General features: G+C 39.6%; 1 protein-coding gene across 3 annotated transcripts; it reads right to left on the reverse strand.

The window, feature by feature from the left end:
* Nucleotides 1–364: 364 nt before the first annotated feature.
* Nucleotides 365–22659, reverse strand: LOC111259447 (solute carrier family 53 member 1). 3 transcript variants are annotated; one of them, XM_086967895.1, is made up of 12 exons: nucleotides 21778–22659; nucleotides 17131–17182; nucleotides 13338–13545; nucleotides 11631–11824; nucleotides 11019–11218; nucleotides 10607–10730; nucleotides 6919–7217; nucleotides 6451–6598; nucleotides 4878–5078; nucleotides 4175–4478; nucleotides 3724–3936; nucleotides 365–2146 (listed from the first exon to the last, which is right to left on the reverse strand). In XM_086967895.1, exons 1-12 carry the CDS (start codon nucleotides 21844–21846, stop codon nucleotides 2077–2079), a joined length of 2082 nt encoding a protein of 693 aa, XP_086824021.1. In that variant the 5' UTR covers nucleotides 21847–22659; the 3' UTR covers nucleotides 365–2076. The 3 variants fall into 3 exon arrangements, with proteins under 3 accessions (XP_086824021.1, XP_086824020.1, XP_086824022.1); XM_086967894.1 differs by having other exon boundaries at nucleotides 6415–6598; nucleotides 21778–22658; XM_086967896.1 differs by lacking the exon at nucleotides 13338–13545 and having other exon boundaries at nucleotides 6415–6598; nucleotides 21778–22657.
* Nucleotides 22660–22770: the final 111 nt, after the last annotated feature.

Here is a 22770-nt window from a genome sequence, read left to right on the forward strand (position 1 = left end):
TCGTTCTTTGCTGCTGTGCTGGAGATGATTGCAGGCCAGCGTAGACATATAACATAGTAAACAGAAGACCCAGTCCAAAATATCACTGTAAAAGAATCATTCAGAAATTCTATAAAACACTGCGCCGATGGTAAGCTTACTCTTTAATTAATTCTAATAATATTGTAAGGCTAGCAAACATAGGTAGTCGTTATGTGCGTCTTTCAGATCGTCCTAAATTCACCTTAGGTATATTTTGACGCTGAAAAGCCACCCAGTTCCGCAATCAGCTAAGACTAGTTTGGTTCGAAGAGGTCTCTACAGCTTCTCGCACTATTTGACAGACGTTAAGTTCTCAAAAAAGTGGAACTGATAATAAAAAACATTTCATACTGTCGAAAAATATAGCTTTCTTTTATTTATCGTCACAATTATCACATCATATTCAAATATTATGATTACAATTACAGTCATTATGTAAAATCATATTTTACAAATGTCAGTCAGCGGACATATTGAAGGCCAAACCATGTCAGTCACCTCAGTTAATCGCATCAAACTGGAATATGACGTTTTGTCGCATTTTTCAATTTTCTGTGTACGGATCTGACCAGTTGAATAACGAGGACAAAATCGAAAAACAGATAGGGGAAATATCGAAAACTGTCGTTAGTTAGCTATGCTTACACCTCTGTTATCTTTGCCTCGAATGCTACTGACTATCTACGGCTTTATTGCGGTTCTCAGCTCTACCGCATCGTATCGAAACATGAAAAAAAAGCCAAGCGTACCTAAAAAAACACAGATATACATCTTAAAACATACACAGGAAAGAACATGGAGTAATGATACGGCCGGCAAGAAAACCGTACCAGCGAAATATGTACCAAGTCTGGCTAGGAAAAAAATCGAACACATTACAAGTAAGGGGAACGTTATATATGCGTGACTTGTATTACCACGATTGCTAATGACGCTTCTGTTTTCCCTAGTTAATTCTTCGACGCAGGTTTTTCGGCCAGATTAGCACTACTAGCCCATTATAAACGGATGGCATAATATAAGGCTGCTCCTAACAAACGAAGCCATTCCTTCAAACACTTCGTAGATTATTTGTTGTGAAAACATTGATCGATGGTTTGTGTAGTGTGATTGTACGAGTGTGAGATGGCGCCAATGAGATGTCTGGCAGCCATCGGAAGCTCGAAAACAAAAACGATGCCAGCTTTACAATCCCCCAAATCGCACCGATGTATTTATTTGTGCATGTTTTGTAAATATACGCACATATCTATAGAATGCATCCATATATATATATATATATACATATATGGATGCATTCTATAGATTTTATAATATATATATTATAAAATGCAAATCTACCTAATCATTTACTCCTATATATATACATATGTACTTATACATGTATAAATGTAAGCACATGTTATTGTTGTTGCTATAGCCTAATTTTAAGATTATTGCACCGAGCCGCACCCATTCGTGGCCAGAAATGGTCACGTGTAGTTGATGAAAACGTTACAGCGGTGTACTATGACGTATTACCAGCTCAGGCAGTGTCACGTCTAAAAAGGATTCTTTCAACAAGCAATCGATTGATAGTATAACCTAAGGCTGATGAGTCGTATGCCATTAGTGGACAAAGAGAAACTTTTCTGCATTAATTTTTGGTCACATAAATTATCATGAAGTCAAACCGCCTATTCCGCATTAATTCGTCAGCCATATCTAACCATTTTTTGGTGTTTTGCTGACTATATCATCCATATAAAAATCTTTGATAGGTACACATAGCCACTCGTCACGTGCAGGCTTGTATATAAGTGGAAGAAATCACGTGTCAAGTGAGTTCTAGCTGGTCTTGATGACTATGTACAACGAGTTAGTGTACACTGAATAGACTGGAACTGTACAAAGACGACATTTCTAATAAAATAGGTAGGATAATTTGTTATGAGAACGCTAAGGTTCGTCGTAAGAACCCGCTTATTTAGCAACCCACTCAGGCCCTCAGCTGGATTTTACAAAACTATCGACTTTGTGGAGACTTTTTAGGCGCAGTAATTCAGTGAGAGAAGATTACACATCGGGATGTCCCTCTGAATCCTCAAGCAGTAGTCGGGTTTCAGGTGCAAGCCTCTTATTCTTCCTGAAATTATCAATGTTTAATAGTCGAATCCAAAAGTTAGTAACTTACAAAACACTATTATCTATCATTATGCAAAAATAGCGTCAATAATTGGATAACGAAATAGTGTCAACACCCGTAATATATTGATCGACTGACAAGAAAAAGATAAAGGTAAGATCAGGCAACGCCAGCAAAAAAAAAAACCAAATGATCGTTCACCTTCTACTGCGTGAAACAACTCAATCATAACTAACAAAGCAAAGTTATGGTTAGCTATTTTGAACCAAAGCTCTTTGAAAAAACATAATAACTGTTCATAACTGACCCAAAAAATCAACGAAAATTAAGTCCTCAAACTGGGCCTATGAAATAGCGAAGTAGAGCCCAATAGCGCACGGAACTTGAGCATATGCGCTTTATTTGAAACAAACAGTCACTCGACAAAAGGGCGGGAGATAACGGCATAAAAAGCGACCGGAATCAACAGCAAGCAAGAGTCAGTCAAACGTCCTTAAAGTGATCCTCTCCAAAGCCATATTGTCATTTCTTTATCTTTAAATTTTTGCATGTTTGGGTCAGCAAAAGGTGGTCACGCAAGACAGTTAAGAAGAGGCAAGGCTAAGCGAAAGTCAATTGATTTTCTCGCAAGTGTACTGTCACAGCTAATGTACACACAAGACTAGATGGCTAGTAGGCCATCAAAGACCCATACCCAAATACACTTTCTTGAGGCTGATGATCGAACGCGAACATCTGAATCTGAGACGACGTTTGTACCTTACAATAATTATGACTTCTAACGATTAACAACGAGCAAAGGTGAGCGTAAGGAAAAATCGAGAAAAGGAAAGGTGTTTTAGCAGACGATCACATCAATAGGGGAAACCGTCATAGCTGTGATAAGTTGTGATATTTGTGAAGAAACGAATACAATTTCATAATCAGGCAGTTGTATTTTTAGGAAGTAGAAAAAGTACTGATCGTTGCGGCTTGTTTTGATGTTCTCCTCCCTAAAGTGGCCATACGTTTCTGTATTAAAGATATCTTTTCGAGTGTTTTACATCTTAACCCTATCAAAGACCATCCGTTTTTCTTTATGAAAGTTAATTTTCCAGAAACTGCATGGAAATGAATAACAACGTATTCCTTCGATTTAGGGCAAAGAAGAGATTTTTAATTTTAGTGGGGTTCGTCTAGCAGAGATGGTATAATTCCTGATTTCCGTTCAAATTCCAAACGACGCGTTGTTTATCATGACGAGCTTACTGTTTGGTTCTAGGAAAAATTGGCATCCGTTAATGTCACGAGGAGCCGATGAACGCATGCCCCTTACGACACACAACCCGTTAAAATCTTTCCTAATATAAACACACCATAGACAATGAAGTCAACCCGTAGTAATAACAGAAGATAACACCCTGTGCGACCAAATCCGTTCCTGATTTTCTTATAACGATATTTTACGCTAAGCTATACCCCAGCTAATACGATATCATAAAACATGGTGGCACTATAAATAGTAAACATTTTTTATCCAAATCAATTTTTTTAGCTTGTACACATGATCGTTTTGACTGATACGAAATAACACCGACTTGTTCTTCTTCTTGGATTTAACGTTATTTCCACGATTGATGACACCGTTTGGCTCGTCCATCATTCGCATGAGCAATGCTGGACTCACGCCTCCTGCACCACACCGCTCATAACTATCCAAAGGAGCTACGCTAATGTCTCGAACCGCACGGAATTTACCGCAGTTGTTCAGATGCTCATTCTCCAGACGGAAAAAATTCCAAACGAATCGTCTGTAACAGAACAGTCGATGATAATCAAAGATTTACGCGGCGCACGGATAAATAAACGTATTTTCGATCAGGAAGGAGAAGAGATTGCACGCTACACCGTGAGTCTGTAAGAATCAAGAAGCATGAAGTGAACCCACCTAGACAACATATCGCATATGTCTGTGGATAAACGAGCACCATTTTTGCTCGTACTTATACTGTTTTTCTAACATTCTTGATGGATATTCGTGTTTCCTACCTGAAAACCTCAAGCGGCGAAAGTATCGTCACCATGAGGTCGGCATGGATAAGTCCGAGTTCGGTGAGAGACAGCGAAAGTGTCCAGCCGAACCGTAACAAGAGATCAGCGACAATTGCTCCATAGTAATAGTGGATACTTGAGTAAACAATCTCTTCGCGTAAAAAACGGTTTTCACCAGCATTCGCATCGAACAACCCCCAATCCATACGGATATCCCACGTATATGTATAACATGACGACACGATCATTGACACTACCCACAGATAGAAAAACGGATTCGAGCTAAGACTTTCATACTGGGCTGAAATGCAAATGAAGACACAGCATAATAAAAATACATTGTTATCATCAAGTAATACCCGTATAGAGTTAAATCTTATCAATATTTAAAATTTGGGAAGCTCCAATAAGCGTAGTCAAGTTTGTATTTAAAGTACTATGGAAACGTGTGTACCATCGGTAGAAAGGACGCCATTTGTGGGAAGATCGATGAAGACTATAAAACCGGGGAATGTAGCGATAATTAACATAAAAAACAGCACTATTTGCACGCTAGTTCAAGTCTTTTCTCTATTCATGACAAACAATTCTATAAGGATTATTTATTTATGATCAAAATAACATATTGTATTCCTACATAGGAATTAAATCTATATTTTATGGGTAGATATCGGCAAATGTCAGCTCATTCATTGCTTACATTTGTAAAGGTTGAAGAGCGTTGAAAACGTGATGGTAAAAAAGGTGGTCGAGTATTTTCCCGCATTAACGAGATGAGGGAACGCTTCTCTTGTGTCGCGATACCGCCGAAGACACTGCGCGAAACGAAACCACGCTGGAAGGCAGGAAAGCACTGGTCGAAGGATGATGTTCGCCGTACGATTCATGCATTTGTAAGCATCTGTATCAGGTACAAAGAAAAAGGCACGCGGACAAATGACCATCGGCAAATGCCAACGCGGTAGAAATACTGTCTACTAATACGATTTACAATGTAGGGTTATGCAAACACTATACAACAAATTGCTCGAATTAGGCTCATGCCGCTAAGCAGTCAGGCAGCAGACTGGAACTAAACCATGCTTTTGAACGCAGAAACATAACCCATCCTTAATACCAATAATTGTTGATATGATCGAATGATACGCTATCAAACTATTACGTTTCGGCAAGCTATTTTAAGCCGTACGCGCCCAGTAAGTAAATTGAGAGATCGTGACCCATTCGATCTACTGAGCCCTAACGAACACCTGAACATTGTGAAGGTTTGGTAAAGGGCACCAGCTAGACAGTAACTATCTACTAATCTCTATTAAACTAGACATATAAAAACGAGAACATCAAGGCAAAATTTATCTCGAAGAAAAACAACCAGTAACGTTTTTGTTGAACTGCTTTAGCGAACTACTTGTTTATCGGTTGATTGCGATATATTTGAGATACTCTATTTACAAAACGCTATGCGATAAATATGACATTTTAAAAGAAAAGTACATAACGTAATCATCTCAGTATAGTCAGCAGATGGGAGAACATAAGTAGGTCACACAAAAACTAGTTAGAGTCTTGATAACCGAAAAATCAACCGAAACACGGCAGCTTGCAGAGGCGTTTCGTGCTTGTTCGTCGATGCGTAACTCCATGCGCGTGCGTTACCGCTCTTGAGGATCCGGATACCGTCACCAATGACAGAAGCACCATCACGCGTCAAGTATATATACCACCACGGGAAGATAAAACCACTTGGAGCACATCCTATAAGCGCGTCAACAACTTCTTCAATACGCGTTTTGTTACTCGATAAATTAATGTATTTTATAAAAATTTTGGTTGAAGATATAAAGCCTTCTGGATGGATTCCCGACAGCTAATTTTATTGACAGAAAGGTTTATGGCATACGAGTAGATCCCGTAGTAAATAGATGTAGATAGCTACTCTAGTAAATTATATTAAATCAACCAACAAAGACACGACTATCCCATAGAAAATGAAGCTAGTGTACCTTCGGAAACCTTCAACCTTAGCGGGAAGAAGCTATAAGATATGACACATTTAAAATACAATTTTCCCCAATTTTTGATGGATATGTTAGGATTAAAAATAGGCTCTGATAAAGTTACGAGTCCACGTGTGGTACAGTGCAGAAAGAAGGGGCGGGGCGGTTGAAATTCAGGTTCAATACTTGATTCTCATTGAGATTTGAATGATGGGCAATGGTCGTGGCGCGATTCCGTACCTCCTTCGAGCGAGATGAGAGTAGGCTCGTCTTTACCCGTGTTCTCCATCCAATTGAAATCGGTCGCGAAGAAACACACGAAGTACTGAGCGTCCGTGAAGATTGGAACCAAAGAGTTGAGTTGATCTGCCAGCCAGAAATCCGCGAAGTTTACGTAGAAGAAGGGTGCTGCGAAAATACGGCACTAAACCACAGGACAAAAGTAAAGCATGCAACAATACAAACGGGATGTGGTTAATAGCGCTCCCAAATCGATTTTACAAATACGGACAATGGAAAGGGATCAGAGAGTAAAATGTCTGCACGTAAACACATACAATACATGTATACAATAGCAGAGTAGCGTTGCTAAGTGCTAATGTAAATATAATTTAAAAACGAATTCATTTGTCAGCAATTAAATTTAAACGATATTTGCATATTACTATTATTATTTATTATTAGTTATTTAACGATTATAGATTAATGGCTGTGAACTGTTCATCCGAATCAATCTGGACTCACGAGCACTCGAAGCAGCCAGAATCTAGCGTTGTGCCTTAACGTATGCGTTGGATTGAGAAGGAACAGGAGCATGAAAAGGACTAGCGCAAGAGGATTGGCATACGTGGGAATCCCCAAAGGCCGAGCGTAAAGGAACGCCAGAACTGAGAGTGTCCATAAGACGCCGAAAATCGCCGCCATCTCCATTAAGTGCTGCTCGCTCAAATGGTTCCGTGGGTCGAGTTCGAAAATTAGGACATGGTTGACTCCCGAAGTTCGCCAACCATATACATTTATACCAATTAGAAACAGAAAGATAACTGGAATAGATAAGAAAGTATACGGAAGGAAATACCTTCTAATATGTACTATAAATCGAAAGAAATGCATTATGGCAACAGGCGTCACAGTGTATCAAGACGTTAAGCTCAGGCATAGCCACATTCTAAAGGGTTTTTTTATGCACATATTAAGACGTAACAATGTTAGTACTTACATGTTATAACTTATCTTGTTAGTATTCTTTTGTTAATTTTTCTATTAAATGGTTGATAAATGGAATTCTAATCGATAATAATGGCGGTTGACTTCTGGATTTATTTATTTCACTGTAATAGAGATTTTCTGAAACATGTTTACATTTACATTTCAGATTAAGAGAGTTTTCAAACGGGTTATTGTGTCAACACGAAGTTTTGGGGACGTTACTCAGTAAGGACCTCGAAACTAAAGAATACTTTGTAGATCTACGAACGTACAAATACAAGATATAAGAGAAGTGTCTAAAACCAGATATATTTCAATAACTTGTTGCGCTCATGTGTAGGGGACCTCTGCAAAACAGCAGCAGTCGGAGGGGCTACCGATCCTCAAACCAGAATAATGGTGAACTATGGCCATCCTTAAGCTGCGACCCTTCTACTTGACCTGAATGGAACACCGCGTCCCTACAAACATATGCAGCATTAGCCGTACCATTGTGTCTGTGGGTTAAAGTTTGACCTATCGCATTCTCCACTTTGGTTACCATTAAAAGTTACCCTTCATTCTATTTATGGCCTTAGAGGTCTTCATTTAACCCCATACTCTGGCCTATTTTGAACGTTAACGTAATGATCGCTACGTTTGACTATGATACTAACTAATGATAATCTCTACGTAATTGTTCGGATGCGCAGCAGTTCGAAGGCACTATTTCACGGTATGGAAGTCAAATACGCGGTGACGAAGGCAACCATCTATATTATATAGTTCCAGAGAAATTTCTCAAACATTTTTTTTTTTCTATTTTTTATGCTATGTAATTCTAATATTGCTTGAGTGCGTCTGCTCAGTTATAGTCATGCGCATTAAGTTACACACCACAATCGTAGCAAGACATTGAAATTACCTTTTAAGTTAACACAACTGATTTTTCACGCATTTCGACCCAGATATTGTAAAATCGCCTCAAGCACTACAAGCGTTATCCTGATTTAATCGTAAAGTCGTCTATTGTTTTAATGAGACTCCGATTTGAGACACTGGATTGATATCATCGTAGCAATAGGTACGTCCCAAAAATTCAAAGACGATAAACTGAATTACTAATCCGTCTAATTATATAATGTATCTAGGTATAAAATAACGCTACTGAAATAAATTATACTGACTTCATATACGCAATGCATCCAGCTAACCATTTGATATATCGGTCCAAGAGACTCGCACAGACACCCGAAAGCTGCTATTATTACCCTAATCATTCGATACGTTATCATTTGCTGGTCCTTTTGATATAGAGGAGGGTGCGACGATATAGGCACTGCGTTTCTTCCTGCGAAAGATTCTAAGACCATTCCAGTAGCTTTTCACTGTCTCAATTTAGAAGTATGCTATATATATATATATATATATATATATAGAGATCTTGAGGCTTTTAGATGTTTTGCACCGACTCATTCGATCATTATGTCTTTTTCGAACGTGTTCAAGAACAAGTTTTTGATTAAACAAAATGTGTTCTGTCCCATTTTTCCGCAAATTTTCAAAAATGTCATTCGTCTTTAATATTAAATTACCTATTATAAAAAGAATGCTCTACAAAGTGGTCACCTTCAACTAAGCACCTTTCGTTTCAAGATAAATGGCTCCTACTACAAACTATGACTTAAGTTCGTATTGCATGTTGTTGGTCTCATATTGACACAGCCATCTTGATCCTTTCGAGCATTGCGGAGTTCTCAAACATTTGAGCTTCCATTTATATACGTCTGCGTGCAAGAATCTCATTCCTTATTCAGAGACGCTTCAAAGAGTCCGCTCGATTCATCCGATAGCTAATGCTATTCCTTTTAGCAGTTATGAGTAAAGTGTTTTTTTCACCAATGTTTATACAATACACCACGAAAATTAAATTTTATCCATACGCCACAGGTCGTCCGCCCTTGGCGCATGTCTATCACTTCAAGGTCATCCCGTTCGCAACGGCATGATAACACTTCCATGCTGACAGATACGGCCAATTTATCGCGCTTGGGTTTATTGTCAGAGGTGACCTTTACATTTCGCGTTAGAAGACTTCATGCGCTATTCCTGCTCAACGTAAGGCCAGCAGCCTCAATCAGGAAGATCTAATCCAACAATGTAACGATGAAATGATTACGAGGAGACAGTCTGTTAGGCCAACGATGTCTTGTTTGTTGCAAGAATACGTAGACATTAGAAAACTTGTAGAAGAAAAAGATCCCAAACAGAGGCTAACGGAGAGCATTACAGAAAAATGAATCATATCACAGTTGTTCGCTAAGCAATAGCGTTCGTTTGCCTGCTCTGTTTTGTACTATAAGTACTATTCTGTAAATAGCATCAGTAATGTCAGCTAAAACTAATAGATCAACCAAATTGAAAGTTCTTGACATTATCTCGGGCAATTTTGGCCCTAAAGACCTAGAGCACTATAACCACTCGTGCTAAACGCGTATCATACACAGCACGGGCTGCTGGATCTTAGTACTGACGAATACACAACAACTTAGGTTGACATTGAGAATACGCTGATAATACTCTAGTTACGTGTGTAATAGGACAAAAAATAGGATGGTCAGTTTCACATTAGAGGAAGACTAGTACAGTGGTTTTGCCAAGAAGCAGCTATTTACTATCAGCAGAAAATGGATTGTTTGAACAGCGTTACAGCATCGGTAGGTAGCGGTATTAGCTCACATCCAACTTCCGTGCAACCTTTGCGGCAGTGGAAATTTTCTGTTTCGGCCTCATCTAACATAGTCGCAAAGAAAATGGTTGACTGTATATTTAACTGATAAACATCTCGACACTTAACGGGCTTGTGGGGTCTTTCACTAACTACACATATCACTATCGTCACCGTACAGCTGATTAAGTACGGCACAAAAGACTTGTGTGCAAATAAAGAAACTGATGACGAAGTTTCAAATATTTCTTGATCGCACCTTCTTTATTAATTCTAGTTTATGTTAAAGCCATCGTTCAGCATCGACAATCAATGCAGTTTCGCTGGATTACCGCGGATACAAGAGACTTCTGGGTAAAAGCATCATTACTTCCTCGTCCATAATTTTTATCTATTTAACAGAATCAAGCTTCTTCACAAACATGTAACGTCAAACATGCCAACTCAAAACAAAAATTCGCTTGAAAGCCTTACTTAAAATATCTGCTCTTTTTTATGTTTAGACGTGTAACTTACCAACAAGACAAGTTCCTCGGTAGAGCCTGAATACAACTCGCCAATCGTTACGCGCCTGAGTGTAAACTGCGGACAGTGCAACGGCCACCATCAAAATCAAACAGGCCCCGAGAAAAAACCCAACCTATCGAATAAATGCATTTTGTTATTACAGAATTAGAAAAACGTAAGTAGGTCTATTACTTATGTTGATCTGTAACGGAATGTGCTAACCTACTGAGCAGATGTAATTAGCTTAAGTTATTATTATTTGCAATGAATTAAATAGTAACTTACATACGTGTATGAGTATACTATTTTGATTTCGGTTTTCTCACTTATTACTGCTCTGTTCGCTTGGAATCGATTTGGCATTTGGATAAGCTGCGATCGTATGGATATAATCCAATATACGAGATCAGTGCTGGTCGACCTTAAAAGTGATCCAGGGCGAGTGTTGATCGTTGAGAGGAGGCACCCGAAGTCGTTTCATTGCTTTTTGCCGATCTCCACCTTCCAGCTGGGAAGTAACAAGAGTTTCCACCTCCCCGATGATCTTGTCGATATCCTTGTTCGTGTAGAACATAGCTGTCTCCACGTGACTCTGGCGCCATTGAGCACCAGAATTGGTCCCTGCCGTTCAGTAATAATTTTTCGACATTGCGTGAGAATCAAAATATTTGTTCAATTAAGCTTCGCAAGACGAAACGTCTTCACGACTTTGCACCTCTTTCTTACGTTAGCGGTTACCCACCGACGTCTTTTAGTCTTGAAGGGCTTAAATAAAAAAAAATCCCTGCGTCCATTAACTCTTTGCACGGCCATATTACTATCATCGTCAACCTGTGACATGGTTATTGGCATTTTTGCAATGAACTGACATCGTTTATGAAAGCCTTATGAATTTACTAAATATAGAAGTAGATCCATATATGTTTCAGAAAAAAACAACCTTAGCAGTAAAGAAGGGACACTAATCACTGAGGTACATTGAATTTATTTGAGAACAAAAGCCCAGTTCAGGTCTAGTCAAGTGTTCACTTACCCAATAGCTTGTCATGCTTCTTGAGTATTTTTCGGAAACCCGTGAAGTTAAGGTTCTGATAGTTTTGAAGCAATATTAACGAGAGGTAGAATTCTGAGAAGGCGAGCTTTAGGTCGTGCAGCTTCCGCGTATGAGATTTAACCTCTTTCGCTTTGCGGTCAAAGGGAGCCACAAGTGTTGTCAAAGCAACACTCCTGCAGTAATAAAAAAAATCGTAAACTATTGCCATATTAAACACACTATGATAGCAGCAAGCACAGCCCCCGTCATGTAAGCGTGTCATCGATGAGGCACCGAACTCTCGACTGCTCGCCAAACGCAGTATACCAATGGAGAGATGAAAACTACATGACGAAATCGAACAACTTCTGCATGCGTGTTAATGATTCAAGCGAAAATAATCAGAAACCCTAAAAAACTATTGCATGGAGATTCAATTAGATGGCATGCTGCAGAAAAATAGACGCTACCTAGGACTTGCATTTAATCGTTCACCTGATACAATAGGAAAGATTCATTCACATATATTTAAGCCCTCGCCCCGCAACGCATAGCGACAGACAGGTGATTAAGCATTTTCTTGACCATCGATTATAGCCGTGGTCTTTTTAAAAGCACCCGCTAACTGGATGATTTTGGCTTCGTTACGGATTGATCATATGGATTTAGGTCGTAGTGTCGGTCAGGACCACCTGCGCGATTGGCAACATTTTTTTATTCAGTCTCTTTCAAAAAATAATTCTCGTATCAGTAATCAGATATTTTAATACGAAATTTCTATGGGGAATATATAATTGGCATGCAGTTAGCGCCTCTGTGTTTATGCCTGGTAGGACTCCGATATCTAGAAGCTTTAATTGTAGTTAGAACCCTCTTAACATCACTTGTACTAATAATAGACTGTGAAACGTACGTCTCAGAAACTGAGCACAAATAACACATAAAAATATGTCAAAAATGGTGACTTACGCTCCCTGTCTGCAGCAAAGAAAAGTAGAGCGAACCAAGTTAATAATATATAAGTGGCCACGAAGCCATGTAGTGCGATAGACAAGATTACTGCTACGGCTAGGGCGAATACTATTACAGAATGACTAGTGCCAACAAAACTATTCTATTGGGCTAATTCTATTGGGCAACACAACTAACGGGCCGATAGATCGGCTTTTTTGCCCAGCACAGATAACATCACAGTTTACTTCTATAAATTTTTACTGACTCCTTTTGATAGGGAAACGATACGATAGCAGGTATGCCCCCATATAAAAGACCTAATCATAAATGACCCGGTACGCTTAAAGGGTTAGGATTTCTTATCTTACAGATTGTTTTCTATCAAAACGTAATGTGTTTTTCTTCTTTTCATGTACTAGTCATTTTGTAATCAACTTAAGGCTATATTTTTAAATGTTTCTGTTTAGACTATAATTACAGAATTCGAGTACGATATACTATTACTCTGTAGATATTTTTTGAAATAGCAACTTCTCCAGTAGAATTTCTATTTTTTTTTTAACTAACCGTCGCTCGAAAGCCAGTACAGGTAGAATCTGACGTAAACGAACACTGATATAATCAACTCTGCTAGAGGAGTACGTAACAAACATGACGAGCTGTTGATGAGAATGAAATGCTTTTTTTTTCATTTAGCTGACTTCTCCATGCCTTGAACTACGTTGTTGAACTAATGTTAGTGGTGGTACATACTTCCGCTTATTGGTGAACTTATTGTGACCGCCTTCGACTTTCGATACATAATTATACAGCTCAGCCTTTAGGTTGCTAAACTTTCGAGTAGCTTCAGCGAGCTTTTCAGCGTAGAACGTGTTGATCTTGGCCAGCTCCTTATCGCAATACTGAAGAAAGCCTTCATCGAACGTGGCGAGGTAGCGTTCGATAACACTTAATTCAACCACTACGAGTTCGTCCGTCCAATCATTGATAAGTCAGCATCAGCAACAGGACAGTAAACGTGTTACCCAGCGGAGCAGACAGAACAAAAAATTAATATTCATTCTTAACACAAACATGTGCGTGAGTCTACATCTGAAACCACTGTCGAATACACCAGGTGATCCAGTGGTTACTCCAATGTTTAAATTAATGGTAGATCTTACTCGAAAGATCTTCTCACGAAGCTATTATGAAAAAGGGAAATGCAAATTACTACCTCATGGAAGCGTTATTCCAGACTAGATCTTCCGTTACGATAGACATAGAAGAGAACATATGCCCAAACACCTTTTAAATATAATGCATAGAACCTGTCAACGTATCAACCGTAAATCAATCACATCATAAATGACCTTTTAGGTTACAGTAGCATGTTGAAGATTATCGATGTAAGTACTAGCAGTTCGACGCGCAAACTGTAACGTGAGGTTGTAAACCTTTTATACACAGCTTTACCTAATCAGTATAGTGTTTAGCTAATCCCAATTTACAGAAGAATGTCCGATCAGAGAAACCGACAATATGACAACACATGCTACCGACACAACCCTACGGTAAAGGGCTGCGAGTCTTCAGCATTTTTCAAAATTACTCATACAATTGAAAAAGAAAAGTACCTTGAACAAGTACCTGAGTTACGATTGTACTCAAAGAACAAAGCATTCAGGAGGACACCAACATAATACAAGACGCAAGCTGTTAATCTGTTTTACACGTGACTTTAATCGCGTAGAATTGCGATCATCACGCTAAACTATGCGTGCATAATTGAATATCTGCATTTATTGGTACAAAGCAATCTGAAACGTTAAGGTATTACGGCATGATTACCCAAATTGTGTGTTAATGATACGATAAACTTAGATGGCCTTTCCCCGAATTTTTGTCTACCCATGCGAAAGACGAAACACATATTGGCATTCAGCATTATCCCGTATCTGCAAACGACGTTTGTTCTCCGACGTTGTCCTATGTTGGTTACTTTGTTGACCTTTAGTCCTTAAAGTCCGCTCTTGTTGATCAGTGGTTCCCGTAATTTGAAGTTTTATCGTAGAAAGCGAAAACTCTTTTGAATGAAATGAAAAAAACAAATTTTCATTCACATTTCTGTTAATCAAAATGAGAATTGAGGATCTGACAGTGTTTAGCGGTACACCTTTTTACCGTACATAGGAAACACCATGATATGTTTTTTTGTAGAAAACCAAAGTGGCATCAATACAATTTCGTTTAGAATCCTATTACGTTAGTCTTGGTCACAACTGAGATCCTAACGTCTGGTAAGATATTGGTAGGCTGACGCAAGCCGTTACATGCCGTCTTTCGTAACCAATGACTCTAGTAAACCTTTTGATTAGCGTGTCAATAAGAGAAGGGCATATCTAATATATGCACGATCTTTGGAACAATTACCCATATAAACGCTAGGGACTAATGATCATTTCAAGCAGCCCTTACACAATGACAGTCCTCAAAAATAAAAAAATCAAGCTCATAGAGATATTTTTGCCGCAAATTTAGCACATAGATTATGAAGCAAGTACAAACAAAAACAAGCAGGAATTTGAATCGTTGAAGTACAACAGATAGCTGGCGTTTCAATGTAGGCAGGGCTACGTTAACAATAAACCAAAACCAAAACGTCTAACATAAAAATGGATGTTTCCGGTTATCATTTTTAAACTATTCCGTGCTCAACAACATTTTTGGGTTGTGGAGCTAGAAACTATAGCGCTGTGAGTTTCTTTCGGGAATTAAGATGGTACTAGTTTCGGTTGCTAAGAGGTGCTTATAATTCAATCGTTTTGAAGCATTCAACGTTCTCTTCAAAATTACATATGAAAACTTGATTTTATTTTTATATTCACATAGGTATTTTGTGAAGGGTGAAGGTGTCAAGTCCTTATAGAACGAATATCAGAGGATTAAATGCGCCTGCTTTACAGTGGGCACAATGAATAGCAACCTCCAATATAGACTTATGCTAAGTATATGGCGAAATAGAGTTTTTTCGAATGCATTTATCATTTTTCTACTTTAGAACGTTTTTTTATTTGGACCAATAGAACCAATTTTAGTTTATTTTGCAAATTTTTAACCTATTTTATGAGCACGCTTACAGAACGCTTGTTAGCCTTCATAGTCAACAATTGTATTATTTCAAATATTTTTCGGTTTTAAGAAAAACGGATTTCGTTAACTTAAGCATGTGCAAAAAAACAGCATAAGCAAAAACAGTTTAATTTAGAAGACAGACATCGTAGTAAAATTGCCGGCACATAATTACCTTACGCCTTTTTCGTCGTTTCCAAATATTATTAATGAAAAAATAATGAATGATCACTTTCTCGTTTTGTTTCAACCTCACATTTGACCATCACGTTCGTTTCGTTGTTTTACCAATGTCCTTCCGACCTCCTGCAATCGCTTCTTCGTTCTAATAATAATTTTACTATTATGCACGAAGTTCAGATTAGAGTTATGGTTATAAACAGAACGTTCTCGTTACAGAACAGAACCTTAAGCTTTGTTGTAAGAGGCCTATGACGTCCTACCACAAAATAATGCCACTTAGCTATTTTCAGGTTCACATCGGAAACACTCGACTATAAATTATTTTTCTCTTTCCTAAATTAATTTACAATTTAAATATTAGTCATTTAGATAAAAATCGTTCAAATACATCGGTGAGTAATAATGAAGTTACATGGAGCGATAATTTTAAAAACCTAGTAGTAAAATATTGGCTAAAATGGATTGTATTTTGTCCTTAACATTTTTAACCTGAACCGCCATTATTCATTACATTGAGAGACGGAGCTTTGTAAAGGTATTGTAATTTTACACTCATTCCTATATGGAAACTTACCACCGACTGAGCATCCGAGCGTTGATATAAATTTGACGGCTCAGAATTCTGAACTTGAGTTTGATCACGGATTAATTACTAATTGTAAGCACTCCCATCTTTCTATTGAAACCTTTTATCCATACATCCTGAAGGTGTCTAGCCTAAATCAGCTGAAGCAAATGCAATGATTCGAAATTGACAATTCTGTATCTGTCCTTAACAAATCTGATAGGCGTACGAAGATACAGTTCAGGCCGCGACTCGAAGTTAGCTTGTCAGGAAGTTTGATTGCTGCACAAGTTACACGAATTTGAGCTTCAAGCAACGACCAATCGCTAGTAATTAAAAAAAAAAGTACACTGGAACAAACTGAAACATTTTTTTTTGGCAGAAGGAAGGTGTAGCTAAAAAAAGACATATCAAGATTGTCTCATGTTGGTTTTGTGCGCATTTGCGCAATAGAAAAACGTGAGCTTGTCTATATCATAATGCAGAGAATGGTGAAATAACTAACTCAGTTAACAACTCCACAAGTCAAAAGACTATTTAAATTCATTTAAACACTGTTGTTTTTCTAAGCACGTAGGTTTTTCGGAAAGAGAGCGAAAAAGCGCATTAGTAGTGGTATTACGTAAATATAATACTGTTTCAGTATTCCCTATGAAAAGTAATGACGGCTTCGATAAAAATCCTCACCTTCGGATGAGGGTGCCCGTTCGATTGCTTCGTACAATTTTGTCTTCATTTCCTGTCACGAAAATAAAAAAAGCATTATTTTGGTGCAAGCATTTGATGAAGGCAGATCGCTATTCCAAGTATGACGAAACTGTGCTATGGTGGTAGGCCAGTTATACTACGACTAAGGCTAACTACGGGGTAGCTAGAAATGATTTCAGTGGCTTAATTTCACAGGCTTAATTTTCACTGATATAAATTTTGCCCCTTAAATGCTGGTTTACTTTACGATCATAGTTGCCTACAGGCAACAATCGCTTGAATGGAAACAAATAACGCATCATGCAAGCCGGCTAGGAAAGCTCCAAACACGGCTTCATTGCAAAATAAATCATACATCAGCATTAACAAAGGTAAGCTGCTTTGTCTTATGCAAGATATGTTCTGCGAGAAAGACTGTATTTTCCATTTGCATTTATTAGTATGTAGAATCGTAATGGCGATGCTTAATTCTTATTATAAAAGGTGCTATTAGGGAGTGACGCGATGGCAATAGGTCAAGTTGTTTGGTCAGTTTTAACCCTAGGAACCCCCCTGCTCACTCTTCGAAATCTAGGTATCAAGATCGCAGTAACGACATGCGGTTGAAGTTAGCGGCTATATATATATTCTTCACCTATAGATAACTGCTGACCATGTATTTGTGCAGTGCACTTTTCAAGTACGAAAGTAATGAATTGAGTAGAAAAGGAGGTGGGCAACGCTGATCGAATTTAAGGACGTATTACACAGTTTATGCCCGTTACACTAGGCTCTTGAAAACTATCATCTATGTGTAATTTATCGTGTAAGCCCCGAATTGCGAATGGGGTGACAATACGAAGGCTTGCCCGGTTCGTTTCTTTCTGGGCATTATTCCTCATTGCTTCCTTATCTTAAAAGCTGCCTTCGAATGCGGTACACTTCTGCTTCTAGACCTAAAACTCTTAAAAAAGGCATCAATTGCTGAAACTAGAAAATGAGATCTAAGGCCTTTTATGAGATCGAGCAAGTCGAAACTTTTTGCCAGGCAAGAAGGTGTACTCTTGAACAGGAGGGCCTTTACTAACGTATGTTTTTACCCCTCTAAGCCGCAATGGGCGCCTCTTACAGATCTTATAGATTGAAAGCCATCGCGAACGAAGGATAGCTTAACAAGCCCAAAAAGCTATTTATTGCGATTAGTCTTCTTGCTGTGGTCTATGCTGCCGGGGAGCACACATTATTATAAAGTCAAGCTCAACATGAAAATCTCTGTGGTGTCAATATCCGCTGATTAACTCCCCTCGACAGCTAGATTTTTTCCTAAAGACGAGTGCGTTTTGAGAAAGACTCGATTTGAAGCATACCCAGCGATGAAATGTAGACGTACATTATTGTGTGCGATAAAAGGCGTTTACCGATTAAGCTCTCTATGTTCACTTTTTTATTATCAATGCCCAGAATGTTAACATATTTTTTACCAGCTTTTGGCCCATTATGATATCTTTTCTTCAAAAGAAAAAGATTAAGGGATGTGAAGTAATGGTATTTGACTTCTATTATATTATATATACATATATATATATATATATATGTTAACTCCGACCGACTCCCTTGCGTTAAGTTATACAGTATGAAGCACGAGACGAGCGCAAACTGCGCTATAGTAAAGATACCTAGCTGAAAATGACACCACCGGTATAGCTACCGTCTAGGGCTATATACCAGCTTGCATTACACGTTTCCAAAGGGATATTATGAGGTAAACCTCCCAACATTTTCATGAGGCAATCAGCGGCAGTTTCGAATACTAGCAGGCGTTAGGCTGTATACGTACATATTTCTGCTAGGCTGCCTGAGTACGAAGAGCTTGGAGAAAGCCACCAAGTATATCAATGGAAAGTAGCTTTCGTATACCAGCAGGATCCAGCTGACACGATCACCGGTCGTTAAAAACAAGACGCGTCCTAAATAGCCTTGTAACGACATAATGATTGGACAGCAGCAACTTTAAATATTGTTGCACAAAGTTACGAATCGGTTTTATATAACAACGCCTACCTGAAACTTACAGGATCTCGATTTCATTATGGTGGTCAAAGGGCTTGAATCTGGATGTAAGAATAAGGCAGCATTAGGGCTGGTTCCTGTTACGGCTATTCTAAAGTTAGATTCTATTAAACAGTGACATCATTAATGTCAACGCTAAAAAAGTTGGCGTTGGCTATCACAACTCGAATGACACAACTTCATCCTCGCGACTCGCAAGCGACCGTTAGTGGTTACCGACAAAAAATTATTGAGTCATCCCGGAATGCTCAAGATATACAGATGCATCATCATATCGTAATGTATATTATTTGAGTTGAGGTCCTAAAGTTTGATGGGGATCGTGCATCATCTAAGGTGGAGCAGGTTTGATTTGGTCAGTAAACAATGGTGATGAGCTTAATTTACCAGCACAGTTACACACGGTGTGGGGCTCTGGTAGAGAAATGTTCAGCAAATCGACCTGTGCGACAACGCATAATTTTCCTCGTACTAAACATAAAATCGAGCTCGAGTATGATTCGTTACGCGAAGCAATTAATAATAATTTGCTTGGCTAAAGCTGTAAGCACGTACGTTATCTTCATATGCTAACTTCAATCGCTGATTCAGACTGCGGCCATATTGTGCGGCAGGATCTTCCATCTCTATCTAGCTGCTTGTAAACAAACAAATGGATATATTTGTCATTACATCGGATATTGGACACTGTTCAGGTGTTACGCGGACAGCAGAGAAACACAAGGTAGTTTCACAACTACCTACTCCATATACACGCGATCTCCCGAATCAGTACTGTCGATACTATGTAAAAATATGCCGTCTCCTTCAACTAGCCCGTGTTTAAATAGACTTCCATTCGTCTGGCCTGTCTCCCGCCGATTTCAAAGACTTTTACCCTCACTCCAAAATATTTTTACGTGTTTGAATACTTTTCTATGTGTAAAACGTTTCTTTCTTGTTGATGTATACGAGTCAGGGTCGTATTCAGAACACCAAAGAGGCCTATCAAGGCATGATACACACCAGTGTAAGCATCGCTAGCCGAACTGTGCCAGTGTACCATGACTCTATCTGCTCTTTACGTTCAAGACATTTACGACAATCGCTCACTTTATTCGAACAGATGCGCACACGTCGAGAACAACACGAGGAGCAGTCAGCGATTACAGAACGCCATGGCGCTCGGCTCATTAGTTCAAGTAAACGCATGGCAACCATACAAGTCGCTTGCTATTCGTCTAATCTTCCAGAAAAAGCCCACATGAGATGGAAACATTCTCTTTTTCCGGCGTTGCACGGCAGTTGCCTAACAAACTGCCGATCGTTGCTCGTCAGTTGAACATACAGACAGAAATACACAGGAGGCCACTTGGCGAAGAGTAGAAAAGGGGCGCGAACGAGGATGCTCAGACAGCAATAGAGAGCGATCTTGGCTTTATTCGCTCTCTGTGTGTTCGGCGCTTTGACCCTCACACCAATACCGTATCATAAACCATAGCCCCTTATTGATTTACCGTCCCGTCTTTCTATATAAGCTCTCTACATCAACTATCATGTGGGGTTTCGTTTTTCCACAGCCTATATCCTTAGTTCTGTAACCAACGAAGACTAGAAAAAGACTGGGCAGACGAATGCAACTTGTTTCTGGCCTGTTCGCACCAGCAAAGGTCAGCTCAAATTCTAATTATTACCAAATCGCCGCCCGTTGAATCATGTCGTGGAACCGATTCCTCGTATGATCACTGCTTTCATGACGATACCAATAATAATCTTAGCCAGAAAAGTCAGCGACAACGAGGGCAACTATTTGGATCGCACAGTAATCACGCGTCCATGCCCAAAGCAGTGACTGGCTAAAAAGAGCGAACCTAGAAGGACAGCGAATAGTCAAGTCTACAATATTAGTGACCGGCGGAGTGGTAGAAGACCATCGGCCCCTCCATCGCCACCACGGGCTAATACGCCTCCTTTGCCATCGCCGTCTACTCATATATTTCATCTACCCATTCTTGTTATCCCATTCAAGGCAGAAGCAGGAAATCTCTTCCATCTTTCAACGGTGGCAATGTTCGAGTCAGGAGTTTTATCAGCGCCGATTTGGACGATCCTCTAATGAATGACGGAGAAACCACAAGGAGCTGCACAGCAGTTGCCGCACGAGCGCGTCGCCAACAAAAATAGAGCAGTCAACGGCAGGCACTTCCTTGAACCGCACTCCGTCGGCTTGCGCAAGTCGCTCCTCCTACCATTGGACCACATAGAGTGGGCCGGTCTTCTCCTCTTTCACGCGTCACCCGCGAACGAAGCGTTCGTCCCGTGCGCTGATAGATAAATGATTTTATATATCATTCCTTTTGTCTCAATCATATTCGAACAGACGTGCTCGAATACGACAACTGAGATATGGCCTGATAAAGAAGAACATGCCTGCGCACACGCTGAGTATAGAATAGAGAAGCTAGCAAATTTAAACGTCCCTGAAGTATGTATGCTTCTATGGCTTGACGCAAATAATGTATACATACTCTTTGTATTTTCCTTCTTTTGTATAGCTATTGTGTGCGTCCGGTTTGAACTATTATGAATTTAACGAACCTCGTAGACAATGTACTGTTTCCGCCATTCCGGTGTAATATGCGCTGCCAGGTGCTCGGTGAACTTCATGCCTGCTTTCGGTGCATGCCAGATCAGGCACACACTTTACTGCCGGTTGGTTCCTTTCTGTGTCTTCTCCAACTGTCAGATAACTTGTTTTTGCTGGTGGATGATGCTAGCACACAGCACAAGATCACGACATATAGTGCCCCCAAATGAACGGTAGCACCAAGGTACAATGTAGCAAGTGCATTACGTTTAATTACACGCGAGGACTCCACGTTTGTCTTTCTGTTTACGGCTGCAAAAGCGCACAGACTTACTGCATCGACATCCAACTAAGATCTTAGGAGCATACGGCACCACAGTAAACCAAAAGCAAGTAACGAATAGGTCGTGCCTACTCTGCTGTATCTATTTCACTCGGTAACCAGCGGCCGCGAACGACCGTGCGCCTTCTTTCTCCCGTACGTGTAGCTCTACCTGCACTCCTCACTCGACCCGAGACTGTGTTGCCTCTGCGCTTAGCTGTTGCCAGTGCTGCCAAGCGGCAGTGGCTGCCTGTGCATCTATCTCTCTGCGCTCTGTGGTCGCAGCCCTTCTCCTCCTCCTCCTCCTCCTCGCGCCCTTACCGCCCTTATGGAAACACTTTGAACAGCACTGAGCGGTACCGTTAATCGTCGGAAATCGGAACATATTCAGCGGGAAAGCTGTTGGGCACTGTTTGAAGTATGGTGGAATGGGGCAATCGGTATCGCATCGAATGTAAACATCAGATGTCAAATCGTGAAACGTTGGAGGGGAAAGCCTGAATCGGCGAAAGAACTCGAAGAAAGGAACGAAAAAATGCGGGCAAAAACCATTACTGGACTTTTGACAGCAACTGATTGTGAGAAAAATAGACTACGATTTAAAGTAAACAAGTAAATAGTTGGCGTCTTGTTGCATTTTCTAATAGTAACTTAAGGTAACGTTAGCAGGTAGACTAACTGT

This window comes from Varroa jacobsoni, unplaced genomic scaffold (assembly GCF_002532875.2).
Source record: "Varroa jacobsoni isolate VJ856 unplaced genomic scaffold, vjacob_1.0 scaffold_331, whole genome shotgun sequence".
Lineage (NCBI taxonomy): Eukaryota > Metazoa > Arthropoda > Arachnida > Mesostigmata > Varroidae > Varroa > Varroa jacobsoni.

Excerpts from the sequence above, each read along its gene's own strand:
- LOC111259447 (XM_086967894.1), bottom strand. The coding sequence starts at position 21,846 with ATGAAGTTCACCGAGCACCTGGCAGCGCATATTACACCGGAATGGCGG. Across the intron at positions 13,546-17,130 it reads ACGGGCACCCTCATCCGAAG|TGGTTGAATTAAGTGTTATC; the intron begins GTGAGGATTTTT and ends ACGAACTCGTAG. Across the intron at positions 11,825-13,337 it reads AAGTTCACCAATAAGCGGAA|GAGTGTTGCTTTGACAACAC; the intron begins GTATGTACCACC and ends TTATTACTGCAG.